At 47.3% G+C, this 20,087-nt stretch overlaps 1 protein-coding gene across 2 annotated transcripts; it reads left to right on the plus strand.

Annotated features, from left to right (window-relative positions):
- The first annotated feature begins 610 nt into the window (after positions 1-610).
- Positions 611-14,983, plus strand: CX3CR1 (C-X3-C motif chemokine receptor 1). 2 transcript variants are annotated; one of them, XM_078073395.1, is made up of 3 exons: positions 616-716; positions 9,635-9,723; positions 12,030-14,983. In XM_078073395.1, the coding sequence occupies exons 2-3, from the start codon at positions 9,712-9,714 to the stop codon at positions 13,107-13,109; spliced, it is 1,092 nt and encodes a 363-aa protein (XP_077929521.1). In that variant the 5' UTR covers positions 616-716; positions 9,635-9,711; the 3' UTR covers positions 13,110-14,983. The 2 variants fall into 2 exon arrangements, with proteins under 2 accessions (XP_035932720.2, XP_077929521.1); XM_036076827.2 differs by lacking the exon at positions 9,635-9,723 and having other exon boundaries at positions 611-716.
- The last annotated feature ends 5,104 nt before the right edge of the window (positions 14,984-20,087 follow it).

The following is a 20,087-nucleotide window of genomic DNA, read 5'->3' on the forward strand; positions in this document are numbered from 1 at the left end:
CTTGACGGGAGGGTATAGGGGAGTCGCCAAACGCCTTGGAGGAGGGAGGCGAGGAGTAAAAAGTTTGGAAGCACCTACCAGGTGCCCGGTACTCACTAAGTGCTTTTTGTGCCAACGCATCTCAAAATCCATGTACTGATCAATCTCCTAAGAATTTCATCAAAATGCAGAGTCTCGTTCAGTGGCGGAGCCCCAGGGGCTGCATTTATGGTAAGCTCCCAGTACCTGGGACTGTCCTTTGAAGAGAGAAGCTGTAGTTCATCTCATCTGCACGCCAGTGCAGCCCGGTGAGTGCTGTGGGCCCCTTTTTACAGGGAGGAAAACTGAGGTTCAGTGGGCGTTAGTGGTTCCTGAGAACTGCACTGTTCCCTGGCCTCCCCCGAAGGGGGCAAAAACACAGCCTCCACATCCTCACTTCCTCCAAGCTGTGGGGGGCAGACCCACACCCCCCACCCCCACCCTGGCTCTGTCCTCCAGGTTTGTGCATTCAAACCCTCCTGCCATCCGATGGCCTCCAGCCTGGAGCTTCTGCGCTTGACTGCGCCAACATCTAAAGATAGTCGACCTCACAGGAAACCCACTACTATTGGCTAACTTGGCAAATAAAGATGCCCTCAGAGGGAGGGAGAGGGAAATACTCTGTGGCAGAGACAGAGACAGTGGGACGGGGTGGCTGATTGTCACGTCCGGAGGTTTCCTTCCCAGGCCCGGCCCAGGTAGGAGCAGAGAACTTGCCAGCACCTGTGGGCTTGCGGGGCGGGGCACCATGGTCAGAGGTCATGGTGGGTGCTTTCCACGCTAACAAGAGAGACCGTTTTCCCAAAGCTGTTGCGGCCTAATGTCCAAGGGGCTTGAGGGGTGGCGGGTGGCGGGTGATTAGACCATCTTTGATGCACTCGACACGGGATACGATTAGAAGCAACAGTAATTACATGTTAGGGGCATGGAGAATGTTCATGGGTAGGTATTACCTGAAAGAAGCATCGTTTGAAAGTGCATCTGGATGACCGTGAGGATTTAATAACTTCTTAAAGTGAGAAATAGTATCAAAGTTACTATTTTGTTTAAAAAGAGTTCTTATTCTTTTGGAGACTCATACTTACCTGTTTATGGGTGAAATGGTATGACACCTGGATTTATTTTGAAATAATCTAGTAAGACACAGAGTGGGAAATAGATGAAATCGTGACCATTAGTTGCTAATTGAAGCTATGTGGTGCGCGCCTGGTGGTGCTCTCTGCTTTTATTTATGTTTGAAAATTTTATAATAAAAATGGTTTAATATAACACTTGCATCTTAAATGTAAATATAACTACACTTAATATAAATATAAAAACACGCAGAGCAATTGCACGGGAAAAGGCAGAAAGCTAGCTGTGGTTGATTCTGGGAAGTTGGATGGTAGATCGTTCGCTTCTATGTTGTTTTTCCTTTTCTTTCCATGCTTTTTTTGTGCCACCTACATTTGTTACAAAGAGCACCTATTGCATTTACAATGACAACTATTTTAATGAATAAATTGCCAACACAAATTCGATGTCCACTATTAATATATGCTGTTATAATCATTGTGAGGACACGGGCTCAGAAGGTTTGTGTCATGGGAAAACAGTTTCAGGAATTCAGAGAGGACACACGCGTGGGTGCATGAGAGGAGGAACTACATGGAGGACCCAGGCGAGGACTGACCGGGCCTCTCATTTCTCCTTGCTTGACCTTTATCTGGCCATGTCAGCCTGACAGATTCCACAGTCTCTGCTCTGTAGGTTCTCAGCTGAGCTCAGAGAAAAGCCAGGGAATTTTAGGATTTCCCCTCCCCCAAAAAAGTTCATTTTCTTTTTCAAATACTTTAGATAGATAACTCAAGGTAGAAAAAAGTTGAACCTAAAGAAGAAAAGAAGACTGGATTGTGTGAGAAGCATACAAGAAAGCTTCCTGGTGGGGCCCCCCGGGTGGCTCAGTCGGTTGAGCCTCTTGGTTTGGGCCCAGGTCATGCTCTCAGGGTCGTGAGATCCAGCCCCATGGTGGGCTCCACGCTAGTACAGTCTGCTTGTCCCTCTCCCTCCCCCTCTGTCCCTGCCCTTACTCAGCGTGCTCTCTCTCTTCCCTCTCTCAAATAAATAAATAAAATCTGAAGGAAGGAAGGAAGAAAAGACGGAAGGAAGGAAGCTAGCTTCCTGGTGAAGCTTCTGCGGAGCTTCCAGGGTCTGCTCAGGGGCAGGTCATCCCATGCCCAGGGGTGCCTGGGAGGGACTGGGTTCTATGAGAGGAGGTAGGCGGCCGCTGGGCACCACTGCGTGTGTGTGTGTGTGTGTGTGTGTGTGTGTGTGTGTGTGTGCATGCAAGCTGGTTTGGATTTACATCCTTTGCCTGCCTTTTGGCTTGGCTTCATTTTCACACAGGGATGCAGGACAGGATGTGGCTCTTGCCCACACCCCCCAGAAGGGAGCCGGGACTGTGTGTCAGCCACATGCTGACCGTACCCTAAGCCAGGCTCCATGAGTGTCACTGTCTCCGCTTCACAGGGGGTGGGAGAGGGAGCTTGGCTTTGGAATGAAGGCTTGGCTCTGCACTTGACCTTGCTACGCCTCAGGTCCTGCTGTAAAATAAATACTAGCCATGAGTAGATCATCGCTAAAGCCGAGTGATGGGTATAGGTTGAATATCTGTATTATGGGCAAGGTAGATAAAGTTCTGACCGCACTGTCTGGCCATGTTTGGTGCTTAATAAACAATATGTGTTGTCATTGCGGGACGCTGAAGATCGGAAGGTTTGTGCACCTTAAGACCACTAACCACGTTCAAATGAAGTTGGGAGGGGCAGGGAGAAGGGGTCTGCCAGAGCCCACCCAGGTCAAAACCAGCTTCCATTCCCCACCCACCCCCTTCCACCGTGGCCGGGCTGTGGAAGGGCAGCAATATCAGGTATGGTCCCACTCCAGAGACCCTGGCCTCAAAGACCCTCCTTCTCAGGGTCTGGGACATTCAGCTACCCCCTCCCCTCCCCGGCCAGACCTCTGACCCGGAACAGAGTCCTCGGCTACCCCTGTTTCACTCAGGTGCACAGATTCCCCCTCGGAGAGGGCCAGAGTCAGCACCCACAGCGGCTGAGCTGGACAGGGAAGGCAACCCCTGCGGTCCCACGGCGGGTCCCAGGGACGAGGAGGGGGCGCACAGGCCCGGTCTCTGCTGGCTTTTCCGGGCACTGGTTCCGAGTCCCAGCGGCACAATCCAGGGGTTCCAAGGGCTGGCCTCACCCACTCTGCCCAGGAGCACCAAAGCTGGGGCTTCCAGCTGAGTCCTGATCCTGCGTGCCCTCCGTGGGGGCTCAGAATGCACCAGCTGCCCCAGGGGGCTGCCCCAGTCGGGCTTCAACTACCCCCTCTTCTGATCTGGCCAAAGAGCAACTCTTTGGGGTTATGCATCTTTGTAGGGAAGAAAACCTATATCACATCTCTATAAATATATATTTTTATATTATATATTATATAATAATATATTATATATAGATTTTTATATATTTTTTTAAAGATTTTATTTATTTATTTATTTATTATTTATTTGAGAGAGAGAGAGAGAATCTCAAGCAGACTCCGCACTGAGTGCAGGGCATGACGTGGGGCTCGATCTCCCGACCCCGAGATCATGACCTGAGCCAAAATCAACTGACTGAGCCACCCAGGCACCCCTCTTTAAATATCAAAAAAGAAATTTTGCAGGCCCTCTTTGTCCCTTTCCTTAAACCTATGTTCATTGTGAAATATGGCACACTCAAAGAACAGTGGGCAGATTAACAACTTATAAATCAACCTGCCACCCGACCACCAGCCAGACAGCAGGAGAAACCCAGGCCGGCCCCCAGCAGCCTCCCTTACATCCCTTCCTGACTGCCACCCTGCCCTCCCAGAAGTCACCGCTTCCTTACTCATCCTTAGAGTTCTACCCCTTAGATATGCATCCCCAAATAATATGCATCATCGTTGCCGGTTTTTGACCTTCATAGGCATGCATTCACACAGTAAGTTTGCTTTTGGATCTGCATTTTTAAAATGCATCCATGCTGTGGGAGATGTAAATGCACACACACCACTGTTCGTGACGGTGTTGTCCACAGCGGCCCCAGGGCCGAAAGCCACCCAGGTGTGCATCAACCGTGGAAGAGATCACCGTGGAACGCTCACACGGTGCCCACCTGTTCAGCAATGGCAATGAGCAGACACCAGCCACCGCAGTAGCGTGGATGAGATACTTCCAGAAACACTGGGAGGAACATACAGATACATGCAAAATTGGTCCCTAACCACAAGGGCGGTTATCAAGCACGTCTCCACCAGACACAGTTTCTATTTCTGCAGACAAGATTATTGCATTGCTATCAGTCTCCTGAACTTACAGAGCTGTATATCGGCCAGAAAATGAAAGGGGGAGGTAGCCCAGAAGGGTGTGCTAGCCAGGGCACCCAGTAATTTCCCCTCTCTTTCAAAGTCTTATAATTCTCCTACAGTTCCTTAGCGTGGAATTTGAGGACCCTCTGTTCACCTCTCTTCTGTCTTCTCGGCCCTTGCTCTCTCTGCATCTTTTCCTGAACCCTCCACACAGACTAAACTCGACTTCCATGAAGGCTCCAGGAGCACACCGGCCCCTTCTAACCCCACCATCCTCACTTCCATCTGTTTCTAGTGTATTCCCTCACACCCCCTCTGCGGAGTCTTGACCCCGGAAAACATCCCTGTGCTCAGACCCTCCAGTGCCTTTGGCTTCAATACCCCCACCCCTGCTTCCCACCTCCACATTTGTCTACCTGGAAGAAACCCCCAGCTTTAAGACTCAGTTTAAATGATCCAATCCTTGGGTTTCCCCTAACTTTTCTTATATTCTGTTACTGAACATTAACAGCAACTTAAAGACTGTATCTTAGCCATTTTTACCTCCACCAAATGGAGCACAGAGCCTAGTGTTATGGAAATAAAATTAAAAATAAGATCTCCAACCCAGAAAAACCTCTCACAGAGATAATAGAGAAAGAAAACACCTTTATTATTAACTAGGCATGAAACCAGAATGTGATGCCCATCTCGGGCAATCTGCTAAGAGATTGCAGAGATGGGGGGAAAAAAATCCTACCTCTTTACACAGCCAAGCAGATACAGTCCCTAATGTGAGAGACACATGCCTAGTCCTCACTCGAGAGAACTCGACAGTCACACACATCCTAACTTTACCATGGTAACTGGGGTGACCATCTGTGTTAGCTGATTGGCTTCATCCCAAGAAGAAATAGACTCGTATCTTTATGACGGGAAGTATTTTTGTAACTTGGAGCAAGGCACCCACCTACTCTTCCACAGAAACTGGGTGACAGGGGCACTAATTCTTTTTTTTTTTTTAAGATTTTATTTATTTGAGAGAGAGCGAGAACGCAAGGAGGGGGAGTGGGAGAGGGAGAGGCAGACTCCCCGCTGAACAGAGAGCCCGATGCGGGGCTCGATCCCAGGGCCCCGGGATCATGACCTGAGCTGAAGGCAGATGCTTAACCGACTGAGCCACCCAGGCACCCCAAGGGCGCTGATTCTTGATGTTTACTTTTCAAAGAGAAGGCCCCCAGGTCCTTGAGAAAGATTCCTGGGTCATAAAGCTGACAAAAGAGGTGATCACATTTTCAAAAGGACACATACCTACATTTCAGAGAGGAGAATGTACTTCCAGTGACAAGTTTTCTAAAGCAAGCATCCTAGGAAGGAGGAGGCAAAGGAGAATCTCATCTCTTACTTTCAAGGGGGAGAAGTAAACCTCTTACGCATTATTTTTATTTGTCATTACACAAGCATATGGTTAAGATACATAACAGATACTGGCTTAGTTAATAATTAATTTAAAATCCACCTCTTCCTCAGTTACTAGACAAAAGTCCTAAAGCATTTCCTTTCAGAACCTCACAGTGCGGCGGAGATAAGAAAATGGCATAGTGTACTTGGAAGAGGAAACGGGAGGGAGACGCGTCAAACCCAGAACCACGGCGGCTTCGGTGGAAGGGTGGCTCACCGAGCAGCCTCAGGGTTGTTTTCTCCCGCTGCTGGTCTTGGAGGGGCGTCCGTGTGGCCGGTCCAAACGCTGGTGGGTGGGTGAGTCCGTGTTGTTTCAGGTGGGCTGCTTGCTGACGTAGAAAGGGCCACTCGGGTCACCTGCACAGGGGAGGGGCTACAAGGTGTAAAATGTGCCCTTAGAGCTCCTCTGCGTGCAATTCGGGTCCCCTCCATCTGCCCCTCTTTTGCCTTCACATCCTCACCTCTCCCTGCAACCCACAGGGTGTCTCAGAAAGTTAGCTGTCCCTGTAAATGGGAAAACCATCAGGACCTGGTAAGACTCCGGCGCCCAAACAGCTGGGGGTGTAGGCTTGGGCCCAGACCCAAAAGCCTCCTATCCAGGGCAAAGTGAAGCTCAAGACTTGTTAGGACCACAGTCAACTGACCCAGCTCTCTGTCTCCAAACAGAACCCCACCTGGATGCTGGCAGGCTGTGAGCCCAGAAGATTCATGTTCATGAGCAGCCACTTCCCTTGACACTAGGCCATGCTCTCCCTGACCCAGGACTCATGTTGTGCTTGAGTTTGGTTGTTGTTGGAAACTTAAGTGTGCCAGAGCTGGCCAGGCCCTTAGGGTCTGTCCGGTCTGATGCTTTCATTTCACATATGAGGAAAGTGAGGCAGAGCCAGAGTGAGCTGCCCAGGGTCTCCCAGCCGTCTGCGGGATGTGTGGGCCTCTGTGAAGCACACGGCTCAGAAGAGCATCACCCTGTTTTTTGTTAACTTTTTATTTTAATTCCAGTATGGTTACCATAAAGTGTTATATGAATTTCAGGTGTACCATACAGTGACTCAACAATTGCGTACTTTACTCCGTACTCATCATGAGAAGGGTACTGTGTCACCATATATTTGAAGGCAGGAAATAAGCCGACCCTACAGCCTTCAACCTCTTCTTCTCTAGAGAAAAGGATTCCAAATTTCTTCACCAGCATTGATGAGAGCTAGATTCCGGGGGTCTGGCAGTGAGGACCCCCTAGTCGTGGCTGGAGGGGTGAATATCCCCCCCACACCTTCATCTCCCGACTTCCTGCCTTTCCCCTCAGGGTCAGCCTCGTGGGTTCTGAGTCCAGAGGGGAAAAATGCAGGACAAGTGTTCAGGCTGGCATCATGGGTCATATTCTTTCCAGGGGGTGCTGAGTCTGCTATTTCTCAGTTCTAGATCTAGAGAAGTGGTCTGCGATAAGCTGCAGACTTCTGCTCCAAGAGGGAGAGGCTGGTGCCGTGCAGGGAGCATGGCTCTGTGGAGAGGCTCATGTGGGCTGAAATCCTGGCTCTGTTGCTCCTTGGACGAGTTTCCCGGATCTCTCAGAGCTGCTGTTGGTTCAGTCGTACAGGAAGGACAACCATTCTCATGGGGGGTTGTCAAGGGAATGAAATAGGGTCTTGTGTATGGAGCGGGGCACTCAGGGGGCACCCGAGAATGGTAGCTTCCTCTCCTTCCACACTGGGCTTTCCGAGGATAGCTTCAGGCTCTGGGACATTTTCAGCACGGTGGCACCCCCATGCAGAACGTTGGGGTCAGGACTCAAGCAATCTTTACCATCCTCTAATTTCCTTTGTAAAGGAAAAGCATTCAACCACACTTTTCTTGGCATTAGAAACCAACAGAACCTCAAACCCGGTCTTCACTCAGGGGTCTAAAAAGCCATAAGCAGAGAGCAAAGAGGGAAAAACAAACCAACAGAAAACAAAAAAGGACGCACTGGGTCTAGCAGACAATAAGCAGGATGTGAAGCCAAAGATGGGGGAAGCAGCCCAAAAAGGATGTGGGACAGAATAGGAAAGTGGACCCGGGCCGTTTAAATGAAAAGGGAAGTAGAGAACAGGGAAGCTGATTGGAAACAATGGGTAAATGACGACCCAAAAAAAGCTGAAATATAAATGAGCAGGCCTGAGAAAAGGAAGTGGGCCGGAGGAAGCAGAGCAGGATCGGAGATGGGAGGCGAGCGAGTGAGTTGATCGAGCAGGTTCGTTTCTACTGGAGTATGCAACCCATGTGCACTCAAAGCTCTGCTTCTGGGCTCAGCTCAAACTCTTGCAGTTCAACAGCATTTAGTAAACCTTGACTGAGGGGACAAGAGGCTGAGGCGAACTGAGAACAGCCTGGAGCGGTTTCTATACTTGCCACAGCCCTCAGCTCATCCGGCATGCATCTCTCCTCTGGAATCCCCATCTGTATGAGACTCAGCTTAGGAGGCCCTGCAAAGAAGGCTTATCTCCTTGGATTCCTGCGCTTGGTTCCTGCTGTCCTCAGGGGCCAGGAAAGCCGGTGTCCAGCCAATCAGATCCCTGGTGGCCCTTCAGCCTGCCCGGAAGACCGCCCTCAAGGACTGGCCCTGCTCCCATCTGCTGCCGGGACGCCCCATTGTTAGGCTTGTCTCCCAATCGTGGGACATCTCAGAGGATCCAGAAATAATAAGAGGACCACCGAGCTCAGACCCACCGTTCCTAAAAAGGTCCCTCCTTTGATCAGGCTGTCAAGTTCAGCGGCATAATTCAGTGATGTCCTTCCTGGCTGTCAGGTTTCTGATGTAAATGGTGCCCTTGCATGCTCTGGGCTTCTCAGCCAGCAAAGCTGGCTTCAAACTGGCCCGAGGGCTCAGACTGCATAGAAACCTGGGCCACCCCTGAGCTGCGCCGCAGTGAGGCAGGGCTGGGCCCTGACACTAGCACAGAAGAGTCTGCGGCTGCAGGCAGCTGTGATTTCTGACCCTGGAGAGCTGGTGGGTCTGGGCTTGTCTCCAACGGCTCTCCAAGGGTGGCCAAAGCAGCACTTCTGTTTCTGTATGCCCTCCATTCGTTCATTCGCTCACTCATTCATTCCTTCATTCAACACACTAGGCATCCACTAAGCATCCAGAGTTCAAGCAAGGGCCCCGGCCCGGGATCAGGAAGGACATTCGGGTGCCCTATGGGCACCTCTGGGAACCGTACAATCGAAAGGCCGCTGTCACTCTTCCTCCCACAGAGCAATTTGGAATGAAAGTCTAGGAGACAATATTTATCCTCCTGCAAATATTCCTGTGGCATTGGCTTGGGGCCAGGCCTCTCCCTCTGTTGAACACCGGTCTGCAGAGCTGAAGGAGACCCTGTTCCTCTCTCAGGAACTCCCAGTCTTGGGCAGGGCAGACAGCCTGGCCACACGTGGGCCCAAACAGTAGCCCTGCCACATGCCAGCTGTGTTGCCTTGAGGAAGTTACTCACCCTCTCTGAGTGCATCTACTTGCCCATAAAGTAGAGAGAAGTATCCTGTTATGTGTTGGCTACCATTTCTTGAGCATGTACTATGTGCTGGTTATCATATTAGACTATTTACTTACTTATTTATTTTAATTTTTCATATAACTCATATTATATTTTTATTTTTATTTTTAAAACTTCAAGGCAATTCATGAATGTTTTTCCCAAAATAGGTAATAAGTGTTTAGCAATGAGCCTGACAGCTGAGTAAAAACTCAGTAAAGGTATGCTTTTTTTACTCCCCTACGTCCCCCCTCCTCCCCCCACCGAAAAAAAAAAACCTGAAAAGAAAATATTTTTTATTTCAGGGAAAAAAATAAAACCAACTTTACAGACCAATACCTTGGGTGGGAGTGAACAACACAAGAGTTCACAGGCAAACTGGATGATCGCAAAGGTCTGAAATGTTTCTGCTTCCTCGCCAAAAGCATTTATTAAGTGCCTGCTGTGTGCAACACACCGTGCCAGGTGCTGTCCTCAGAACAGCACTGTGGGCAGACATGAGAATGAGTCTCAGTCTTGCAGATGAGGAATGTCAGACTCAGAGGTTCCAAGTTCACCCAGGGTCACTTGGCCAGAGAAACAGACATGAGATTCAGCCACGGGAGAGCCCAAGTCTGCCCACCTCCCTGAGCCCGAGTCTGCCCACCTCCCTGTTCTCCCTCCTCGGTGACCCAGGGACACCTGCTGGAAGATTTAGAGGAGGTCCCTGTGTATAAGGCACAGTGCTGGGAGTGGAAATTAAACCTACATCATGCAGCTTTGGCAAAATCAAGCCAATGCACCAGCACAAATTTCCTGGGCCACAGGACTGAGCACAGGTATGAAGAGATACCACGCAATCTTCCTTGTCCTTGACCTCCTCTCAAGGCCAACTGTGTCAGCTCCTTTCACTGGGGGAAAATGGAGAAGGAAGAGGGTGGTAGCTCAGGTTCCCTAACTTATGATCACTGAGGGCTTGACTATTTCCACTCTCACACAGCTGTGCATCTGGGAAGATGGGCTGCTACCATAAGCCACGTGCATGGAGTAGGAATGTCCCCGTCTCCCCATATCTCAGCTTGAACCATTTGAAATTGACACTTGTGTAGCTCAAAAGGGGTAGCACATCAGCCATTTTATGTGGTTAAACTAAATATTATTGATTAGGGTCACAAGCAGAGGTTCATCTCTGAGGAAAGGGGGGGTGTGACTTAAAACAAAGAAAGCATACACTCTCCCCGGGGGTTGGGCACTCCATCCCAGCCTGAGATGCCCAGGTCAGAAAGGCTTAACCAACTTCATGCTGGAAGAATTTGGGGAAGATGCAGAGATGGGCCAGAACACAAAGCAGAGGCTGGGAAGGGAGAAGCAAAGCCCTGGCTGGAAGGGTGGGCCCTCACCTTGGCAGAGACACAGTCTTGGTAAAACCAGAATGAAAAGGATGCAGTGAGGTGTGAAAACTCCCTTGGTTAAAGAGGTGTGTACTTTGTTTTCAGTTGTGGTGGGAGGGAGGCAGCAACAACCAGGAGGTGTGCTCTGAACATACTTGGGGGTTCTCGGGGGCCTGTCTGTGGCATCACAAGGAAGAGAAGGAGGCCCCAGCGGGCCAGAGTGAAAGGGTTGCCCTTGTAGCCTCTGGAGTGACAAGCGAGTCCTGGCTGGGGAGGTCAAGGGAGAAGGGAACAAGTGTTACTTCTCTACCTGTGCAGAAATGTCTTGTCTTTCGATTTTTGTTCGAAGAAACAAAATTCTTATGAATCGCCAGGCCACAGTGAGTGCAGCGCTGGTAATTATGGGATAAATTAGCCACCTGGACCCAGTACAGCAGGCTGACTGAGCATGATCCCCCATACAGGATCAATCAGTCCTTTCATAACAGCAGAGGCCCTATGATGGCAATGGCAACACTCCTCTCTCTTCACTTGGATTTGTGGGATGGCCATCCATGGCTGTCTACTTAGAACTGAGGGGTTTCCAACTTTTGGTGCTAAAACCAGAAAGTCTTGGGCAAACCGAGACAAGGTGGTCACTTTAGAGTGTATGACTCTGTGTCTTATCCCTTAAGGAAGAGAAGGACCTGTTGGTTCCAAGTGAAAGAGAAAGGGTTCTCAAAAACAAAGATGAGGGACTTCTGGGTACAGGTCTGCTCAGGGCTCTGTGTGTCTGAAGAGTGTCTGAGACCTCTCTCTTCAATCTCAGCCTCCTGCAGGAGAAATTGGGATCCAGAGGGTAAAGGAGGTGGGAATAAGGAAGGAGTTGGAGAATTGCTTCAGGGAAGTTTGGACTAGACATGTGAATTATGGCTGCACCCCCCTACCATCCCACCCCCTCTTCTCCACACCCATAGTCCTCTCTCCCACTATCCACACACTGGTCAACCTTTTGGATACATGTTTGAAAATCAAAGAAAAGATCTGTCTCAAGCTTCAAAAGGTCTAGATTCAAATGCTAGCTGAGCCATTCACTGTGTAGCTCTGGGCAAATCTCTGAACCTCTCAGAGACCTGGTTTCCTCTTCTGTCAGAGGAATCTGGTATAGCCTCCATCAAGAGTCTGTTGTGGAGATTAAACAAGATGAAGTGCGTGACATTGGGAAGTGTATTGGTTAGGCACCCAACCAATATTTGTTCCTTCCAGCCTTGCTTATGTGTGGGGCCAGATACAATCCCAACTTTGTTTCTCTGAGAACTAATGCTGTTACTTGTTTTCCTTCCTGATCCAGGCCCTCACCATGCCCACCCACTCCCCTGAATCAATTTTAGAATACTTTGAGTATGATGAGTCTGCTGAAGCCTGTGATATGGGGGACATCGTGGCCTTTGGGACCATCTTCCTGTCCATACTCTACTGCCTTGTCTTTGCCTTTGGCCTGCTGGGAAATTTGCTGGTGGTGTTTGCCCTCACCAACAGCCGGAAGCCCAAGAGTATCACCGACATTTACCTCCTGAATCTGGCCTTGTCTGATCTGCTCTTTGCAGCCACCTTACCCTTCTGGACTCACTACCTGATAAGTGAACAAGGCCTTCACCATGCTGTGTGCAAACTCACCACCGCCTTCTTCTTCATCGGCTTTTTTGGAGGCATATTCTTCATCACTGTCATCAGCATTGATAGGTACCTGGCCATTGTCCTGGCAGCCAACTCCATGCACAACCGGACTGTGCAGCATGGCGTCACCATCAGCCTAGGCGTCTGGGCGGCAGCCATCTTGGTGGCAGCACCTCAGTTCATGTTCACAAAACAAAAAGAAAATGAATGCCTCGGTGACTACCCTGAGGTCCTGCAGGAACTCTGGCCTGTGCTCCGCAACGTGGAAGTAAATTTGCTTGGCTTCCTGCTCCCCCTGCTCATTATGAGTTACTGTTACATCAGAATCATGCAGACACTATTTTCCTGTAAGAACCACAAGAAAGCCAAAGCCATTAAACTGATCTTTCTGGTGGTCATCATGTTTTTCCTCTTCTGGACACCCTACAACATCATGATTTTCTTAGAGACACTTAATCTCTATGACTTCTTTCCCAGTTGTGACATGAAGAGGGATCTGAGGTTGGCCCTCAGTGTGACCGAGACAATTGCGTTTATCCACTGTTGCCTCAATCCCTTTATATACGCATTTGCTGGAGAGAAGTTCAGAAGATACCTTTACCACTTGTATAGGAAATGTCTGGCTGTCCTGTGTGGTCGTCCTGTCCACGTCAGTTTCTCCCCGACTGAATCACAAACGAGCAGGCGGGAAAGCATTCTGAGCAGCAATTTTACTCACCACACCAGTGATGGAGACGGGTCCATCATTCTCTGAAGGGATACCCAAAGCTTTATTCCCACAGAGAGCCTGGAGTTCCTGAGCTTGACACTGAATAATGAGGACAGACTTTTTTGTTTCTTACATGCAAGAAATGATGAACCGAATGCTCCAAAACAACCCTAAAGCATTTTTGAGAATTCTGCCAAAATTTGAATGATAAAGGGGAGGCACATCTCTAACTGCAAATGTCAGGACTTTTTGTTTACAAATGATAAAAATTCAACTCAGACTAGCTTAGCTAAAGAGGAGGTGGGAAGTATCATTCACATGGTGGCATGAACAAGAGGGTGGCTGAGCCCTCCCTCAAAGTAGAAACTAGGGCTTGAGTCCAGCTGGAATTTCCTCTCTCCGGCTCTCAAATCTCTGAGGGGTGACAGAGCTTCCAGACACAGCTTAGCCAATAGTGAGGGACTGAAACCCATCCTTCTCTGACCTCAAGGTTAAAATTCCCAGGGAAGGGCTCTCATTGGCCGTGTTTGAATCAGATGGCCATCCCTGGACCAGGTTATATCCATGGGGGGAGAATAGATAAGATGGCAGCCTCCATTCCAGTCTCATGGTTAGAGGTGCAGGAAGACATATTTCCAAGAAGCCGGAGGGGCGGGTGCTGTTTTGATCTGACAGAACAAGAGCTGCCCACCAACCTTACCATGTGTCTGGGCCAGGCTTCTCACTGATCACACCAGCCAGCACACACTGCCAACGTCCTCTCCCTGAAGCCCCTTTCTCTCATGCCCCCAAGCCTACAATGGTTGCCCATGGCCTACGGCATCAAATTTGAGACCCTCCATTATGCAGTCCCACCAGCAGATTCCCCATTTCTCCCCCTTCCCAAAAGAATCCAGCCTCTCAGCCAGCCAGGTCTCCTCCATCCAGCCTTATGCATCATCACCTACTTCCAGGACCAGGGAGATAAATAGAAAGAACCCTGGCCCAAACTGAGAAAAGACGGTTTCCAATCCCAGTTCATCACTTGGCCTGCTGGGTAGCCTGGAGCTGGACCAGCTTCAGCTTCCTCATCTATAGAATGGAGATAATGGTATTTTTCACATAAGGAGCATCCTTTCCAGCATGAGGAACCAGCCACCAATTCTTACAGGTCCCAACCCTCTTATCTGATTCTCAAACTTCAGCTTTCCCCCCTACTTGGCACAGTGCTTAAGGGGGAATGTTGGCAGAGCCTTGGCTCTGCTGTCTGATGTAGCTCAGATACAGAGGAGGCTGCTTCTTGCAGTGGCACTCAGCGGACACTCCTACGTATACAGATTGCCAGTCCTCCCTGACCCAGCCCTCCAGACTGCCTTGAATGTGTCTTTCCAATTGTTTCGTGGCAAGCCCCTGCCCATCTGGAGAGAACCCCCATCATTCATGCCATTGCCAACCTGGAGAGCCAGGGCCCTAGGAGCAGATTTTCCCCCCTTTTCAGTAGACTTCTGGGTTGGTCTAATACTTCAGAGCTTGAAAAACAATTGTATTAAAGCTAAAGAGAATGTCACCTATAACCTAAACATGTAATACCTTCATTTGCCCACCAAGAATTTGTTCACACTTTCACATGTTTAGAGTTGAAAGCATCATGTACAGACTGTTTTGTAATATGCTATTTTTCTCTTAACATTAGGCCACAAATAGTTCTCTGTTTCTGTATAGTTTTGTTATGATGGCTCTAGAAGTCTCTGCCAGGTTGTGTACTCATTGAAGGCATCTGACTCACTGCTGTATTTCCGACACCTCCTTGGCAGTCAGTATGTTGGTTTAATCAATGAGAGAATGAATCATGTTCCATCAAGATCGTGTACTGTAATTTACTCACCATTATCCTGTTGATAAGCTTGTTTCCAATATTTAGCAAATACATATTTACAGCACTTCTGTCTGTGTAATTCCCTGTCTCCTCTTCAGTGATTTCCTTTGGATAAATTCCTCACCATGGGGGTAACTGGGACAAAGCGCACAGGAAACGTTTGGCTTTGCACACATACACACAAAATTATTATGAAATTGTTATTGGGCATATATTATATGCGTTATGTGGACTCAGATCCAGAGTGGTTCCAAAGATGAGTGAGGCAGGTCTCTGCCCTCACTGATTTAACATTCAAGTGCAGAACAGAGAAGTAAACAAATAAACATACTTTGCATTAATTGGTCACACAAGAGCAGTCGGACCTGAGTCTTTAAGGGTAAGGAGCTCTCCAGGCAAAGGAAGGGATGGCATTCTAGGCTCAGTGAATGTCATACGTAAAGGAGGTGTGTGAGGGCATGGGGATCTTAAGATGCGGGAAAAGTGTGTGAATAGTGAAAGGCATTAGGAGCAGAGTGGGTGGGGAGACTCTCCTGGAACGTTGGCTCAAACAACTAACAGAGGGGCACATTCTCCTCAGGCTATCCACAAGTTTGTTCCATTATCACTTGAACCTCATTGCAACTGTTGAATCATAAAACTTTTAATTAAATTTTAACTTATTTCTGGACTCCCAAGAAAAGAGGGAAAAATTCTTTTGGCTTGAAAAATAAAAGTAGAGAGACGAAGCACTTTCATTTCTAAATGAAAATTAAATTTGTGTCATAAGAAACATTCACTCATTCATTTTGCTGAATAAGACAGAATAGGGAGGAAATAGGGAAGTTCATTGAAAAACCCTAAATAGCAATGATGTTGGTGGCTAAATAAAGGAAGGCACATTTGAAAAAGACAGTTGGCCCTAAGAGCACAGCTGGATCAGACCCAGTACTGCTTCTGAGTTCCGGGCTTCCCAAAAGCAGAGGGAAATGGTGGACTCCAAAAGCAGAGAGAGATCTGTGATTGAGTCCCAACATATTAACTCTGTGACCTTGGGCAAGTTACTTGACATCTCTGAGGCTCAGTTTCCTCATTTGAAAAATAAGAATAAAAGTAGTACCCTCCTCCTAGGATTATTGTGAGGATTTAGTAAGATTACCTTCACAATGCTCACAGTGCAGGTCTGGCAAAGCAAGCTCAAATAAATGGTGGTGACTATTTTTGGTTTTTCCCTTCTTCTTCTCCTTTTTCTTAAATTGAACCTTTCCCAGCAAAGAAACTCATACTATCTTGTCCTTGCCTTCTTATTCTCCTTAGTCCCAGAGTCACAGAACTGTAGCGCCGATGAGGGACAGGAGACCCAGATGCGGCTGGAGGCTGGTCCAAGACCACGCAGGAAATTAATGAAAGAGGTAGATCCCTTGACTCTCAATCTACTGATTTTTTTCTCATCTTGATAAAAATAGAGACCAGTCCTGTGATAACTGTAGTTAACAATGTTGTATTGTATATTTAAAAGTTGCTAAGAGAGTAGATTTTAAAAAATTCTGATCACTCACACACAAAATTGTAACTATGTGAGGTGATAAATGTCTAAACTAACCTTTTTGTGGTAATCATTTTGTAACATATACATATATAAAATCACTACGTTGTACACCTTAAACTTACACAATGTCATATATCAATTATATCTCAATAAAGCTGGAAAAAAATACAGACCAACCCTGCCTCCAAGAGCAGAGAACACAGGTGAGCATGGAAAAAAAATCCAGAAGGAAGGTCTGCAGGTGGATGACAGGCAGGGAGGGGACGTCTGCCCTCCAGAATGCCAAGTTTAACAGAATCAATCCACTCACAATGACAGATGCAGCCTGGGTGGGGCAGCTTTCGGCGACAGCTATTCTGTGACATCAGTATCTCTAATGAAGAGAGTAAACAGACATTCATCAGCAAGGATACCAGGATTACCATAGGCAAATCTATAAACAGGATATGGGTTGGTAGGCAGAGTCTTAGTCGAGTAGGGCCACTGTCCAGGGATGGCCACACCCTGGGGGAAGTGCCCAGCCCTTTCCAAATAATCCTACCCACTTTAGGCTTATTCATGCTCATCAAATGATTATCTGAGGGAGAAGTCGGCTTCGCAAGGACGTTGCCACGAAGAAAGCTGAAGAATACACTCTTTGGATTGATGGGAAGAGCTACTACCCCAAAATCCACTGCATCTGGAGTGTATATAAGGTCTGGTGGGCTTTCCATTGTCTCTCTCTCTCTGTGAGTCTGTCCCTGAGCACCCAAGGAGAGAATTGACCTCTGGCCCCAGAAGGCTGCCAACTATATGTGGGAACATGGCAACTTGACTGAGAGGTCCACCTTGGGTACCACCTGCCCTGAGTTGATGCCTTATTAGTGCCCTCAAAATTAGGGTAGTCTGTCCCAACTCAGAAGTTAATTTTCTTCTCCATCCACACCCATTCCCCGGGTCCATGGGGACCACTCCAGTTTCAACATGACTTGTAAATATAGCTAAGTTGGCAACCCCATGGTGGGCTACCCCAAAGTAGTATTATCTGAGAGCGAGTGACAAATGTAGTTCTTAGCAAATTTAGAAATACCTGGTTTCTCTTCAAGACACCCTCCATCCATAGGAGGGCCAACTCATTTTCTCAAGGACACAGGCTCTATGTCCCCATTTCTGTTGAGTAAGACACGTTGTTAAGGCAACGGCCACTGTTCCTCCACAGACACGCCCTAGACAGCTCTAAAAACCACAAAACGTGCTCAGCGGGAAAATTACTCTTTTACTCCATATTTCCTCATTTCTTTAGTTCGTAGAAACAAAAATAAATTTTAATTTGCATTTCTTTGGGTACTAGGTAAGATTGTTCCATTTTCAGTGTGTTTGTTTTATATACTTTATGTCTTTTTCTGGATATAAAAGAGGCGTACAGTCCTAGGAAATACAAAAAATAAATAAATGTATAAAAAGTTAAAATTACACAATATTCCATCTCCCTGAGAATTGTTTAACACTGAGGTGGTTCTCTACCATGTTATTCTCTGCAGATACAAATTTAAGAAAAGATTTGAGATCATAACATATATATATAGTTTATCTTATATTTTTCATTTAACATTATAGCATAAACATTTCCCCATGTATCAAACTCAAACATGGTTTTTAATGATTGCGTATAGACTTTACCTAGCCCCTACAAATGGACATAGAGGCAACACCCGGTTTTCATTATTATGTGCTGAACATAAATCTTTGTGCATCTCTTTGATTGTCTAAGAGGAGTTACTGGATCAATGGACTGAAGCATCTGTGTGTCTTTTGCTAGCTACTGCAAAATTGCTTTTCAGAACGATGACACCGTATAGCTAACGCTCTAAGAACCCCACTCCCTGACTCTAGCACACACATACCAGCCCCACCTTCCCAAGCTTTGGGATCTGGACATTATAGACTTTTGTTATTTTTTTAAATTTTTATTGTTATGTTAATCACCATACATTACATCATTAGTTTTAGATGTAGTGTTCCATGATTCATTGTTTGTGCATAACACCCAGTGCTCCATGCAGAACGTGCCTTCTTTAATACCCATCACCAGGCTAACCCATCCTCCCACCCCCCTCCCCTCTAGAACCCTCAGTTTGTTTTTCAGAGTCCATCGTCTCTCATGGTTCGTCTCCCCTTCCAATTTCCCCCCCTTCATTCTAGACTTTTGTTATTTTATAAAATACCAGCTACTGACTTCAAGAGCCAGAGAAAGAGAAAGACTTTCATTCCTCAGAGAAGGTAGTAAGGCTGCGATCTAGGAGAGAGAAAAGAAAAAAGAGATGGGGGATTTTTTTTAAGTGAATAATATCATCACAAAAGTAGTTGTTTTAAGTTGTTTTAAGATACTGCTTGGTGCTTGGGTTAAGGGGACACAGAAGAGGCCACCTGAGTCATAAAAAAATCTGGGGAAGGGGGAGTGGGGGATTATTGTATCACAGTATTAGAGTTTCAGTTTTGCAGGATGAAAGAGTTCTGGAAATGGGTGGTGGTGATCGTTGCACAGCATTGAATGTACTTAATACCACTGAATTGTATGCTTAAAAATGGCTAAGATAGTAAATTTAATGTATATTTTACCACAATAAATTTTAGGGGTAAAAAACCCCTAACAAAATCAAGGAAGAGAAGGAAATGGGAACATTTGCTCTGGGGGTGAGGGTGGGAGTGTCTTAGAGGGAGAAGTAAGGATGAACAGGGCACTCAGAGAGTCCTTGTGCAATTTGAAGGTGTAAAAAAATTCACTACTGTACAAAACACAAATAATCTGAAAAAGGCAACAGAAGAGAAAATTTGTTCAAGATTTAGCACATTTGGTTGCAGGGAAGTCTACTTTCAATGCATCCACCGTCCTTTTGGATATACTTGGATATGGCCGTCTCAGTGTCATGGGGAGCTTGTTACCTGCAAAATGAAAGAAAGGAAAAACCAAAGCACAGGCAACTTTATTTAAATCTCTAGTCAATTCTCTTCAGAATGCATTTCACAAATTGTTTATACCTTACATGGAAGTGAATTTATTAGAAATCCAGACCACAATGGCTTATGGACACCCTACATCTTGGGCTTCTGCTAGCAGGTGCGATGCTCCCATGAGCCAGGGGACTCCCATCTGTGCCGACTCCGAGAATCCAGGGCTACCTGGTAGCCCTGGCGTATCCAGGTCTCCCTGTTTGGGGACAAGAGGATGCCCAGCACTAAGTTGGGAAGCCCAATGCCAAAAGACTAAGATACACTTTTATTGATAAGGGATAAGTGTCCATTTCTAGGCACCTTATTTCACTGAGAAATAGAAGAAACTGGAAAAGAATTTCTACAGGCTCTCCAGCTCACATCTCCCACCAACCTGCAGCTGTGCCCACTTGTTCCTCCTCCTCTCCGGGTTCAATAGAAGGATTTTCTTTGCTCTTGTCTAAAGCCAAACCCTCCACTTATGCACTAGATTCACCCCATCTTACCTCCCCAAGGATTGTATCCCTCTCTGCTGGAGGATTCCCAGTTAGCACACAAGCACACCACAGTGCCTCTCATTTTTAGACCCTCCTCTGGGCTCTATACCTCCCACCATTCTTGCTCTTGTCTCTTCTCCATTTGGAGACACCCAAGAGGCATCTCTAGTCCC

The sequence above is a fragment of the Halichoerus grypus genome, chromosome 1, assembly GCF_964656455.1.
Source record: "Halichoerus grypus chromosome 1, mHalGry1.hap1.1, whole genome shotgun sequence".
Taxonomy (NCBI): domain Eukaryota; kingdom Metazoa; phylum Chordata; class Mammalia; order Carnivora; family Phocidae; genus Halichoerus; species Halichoerus grypus.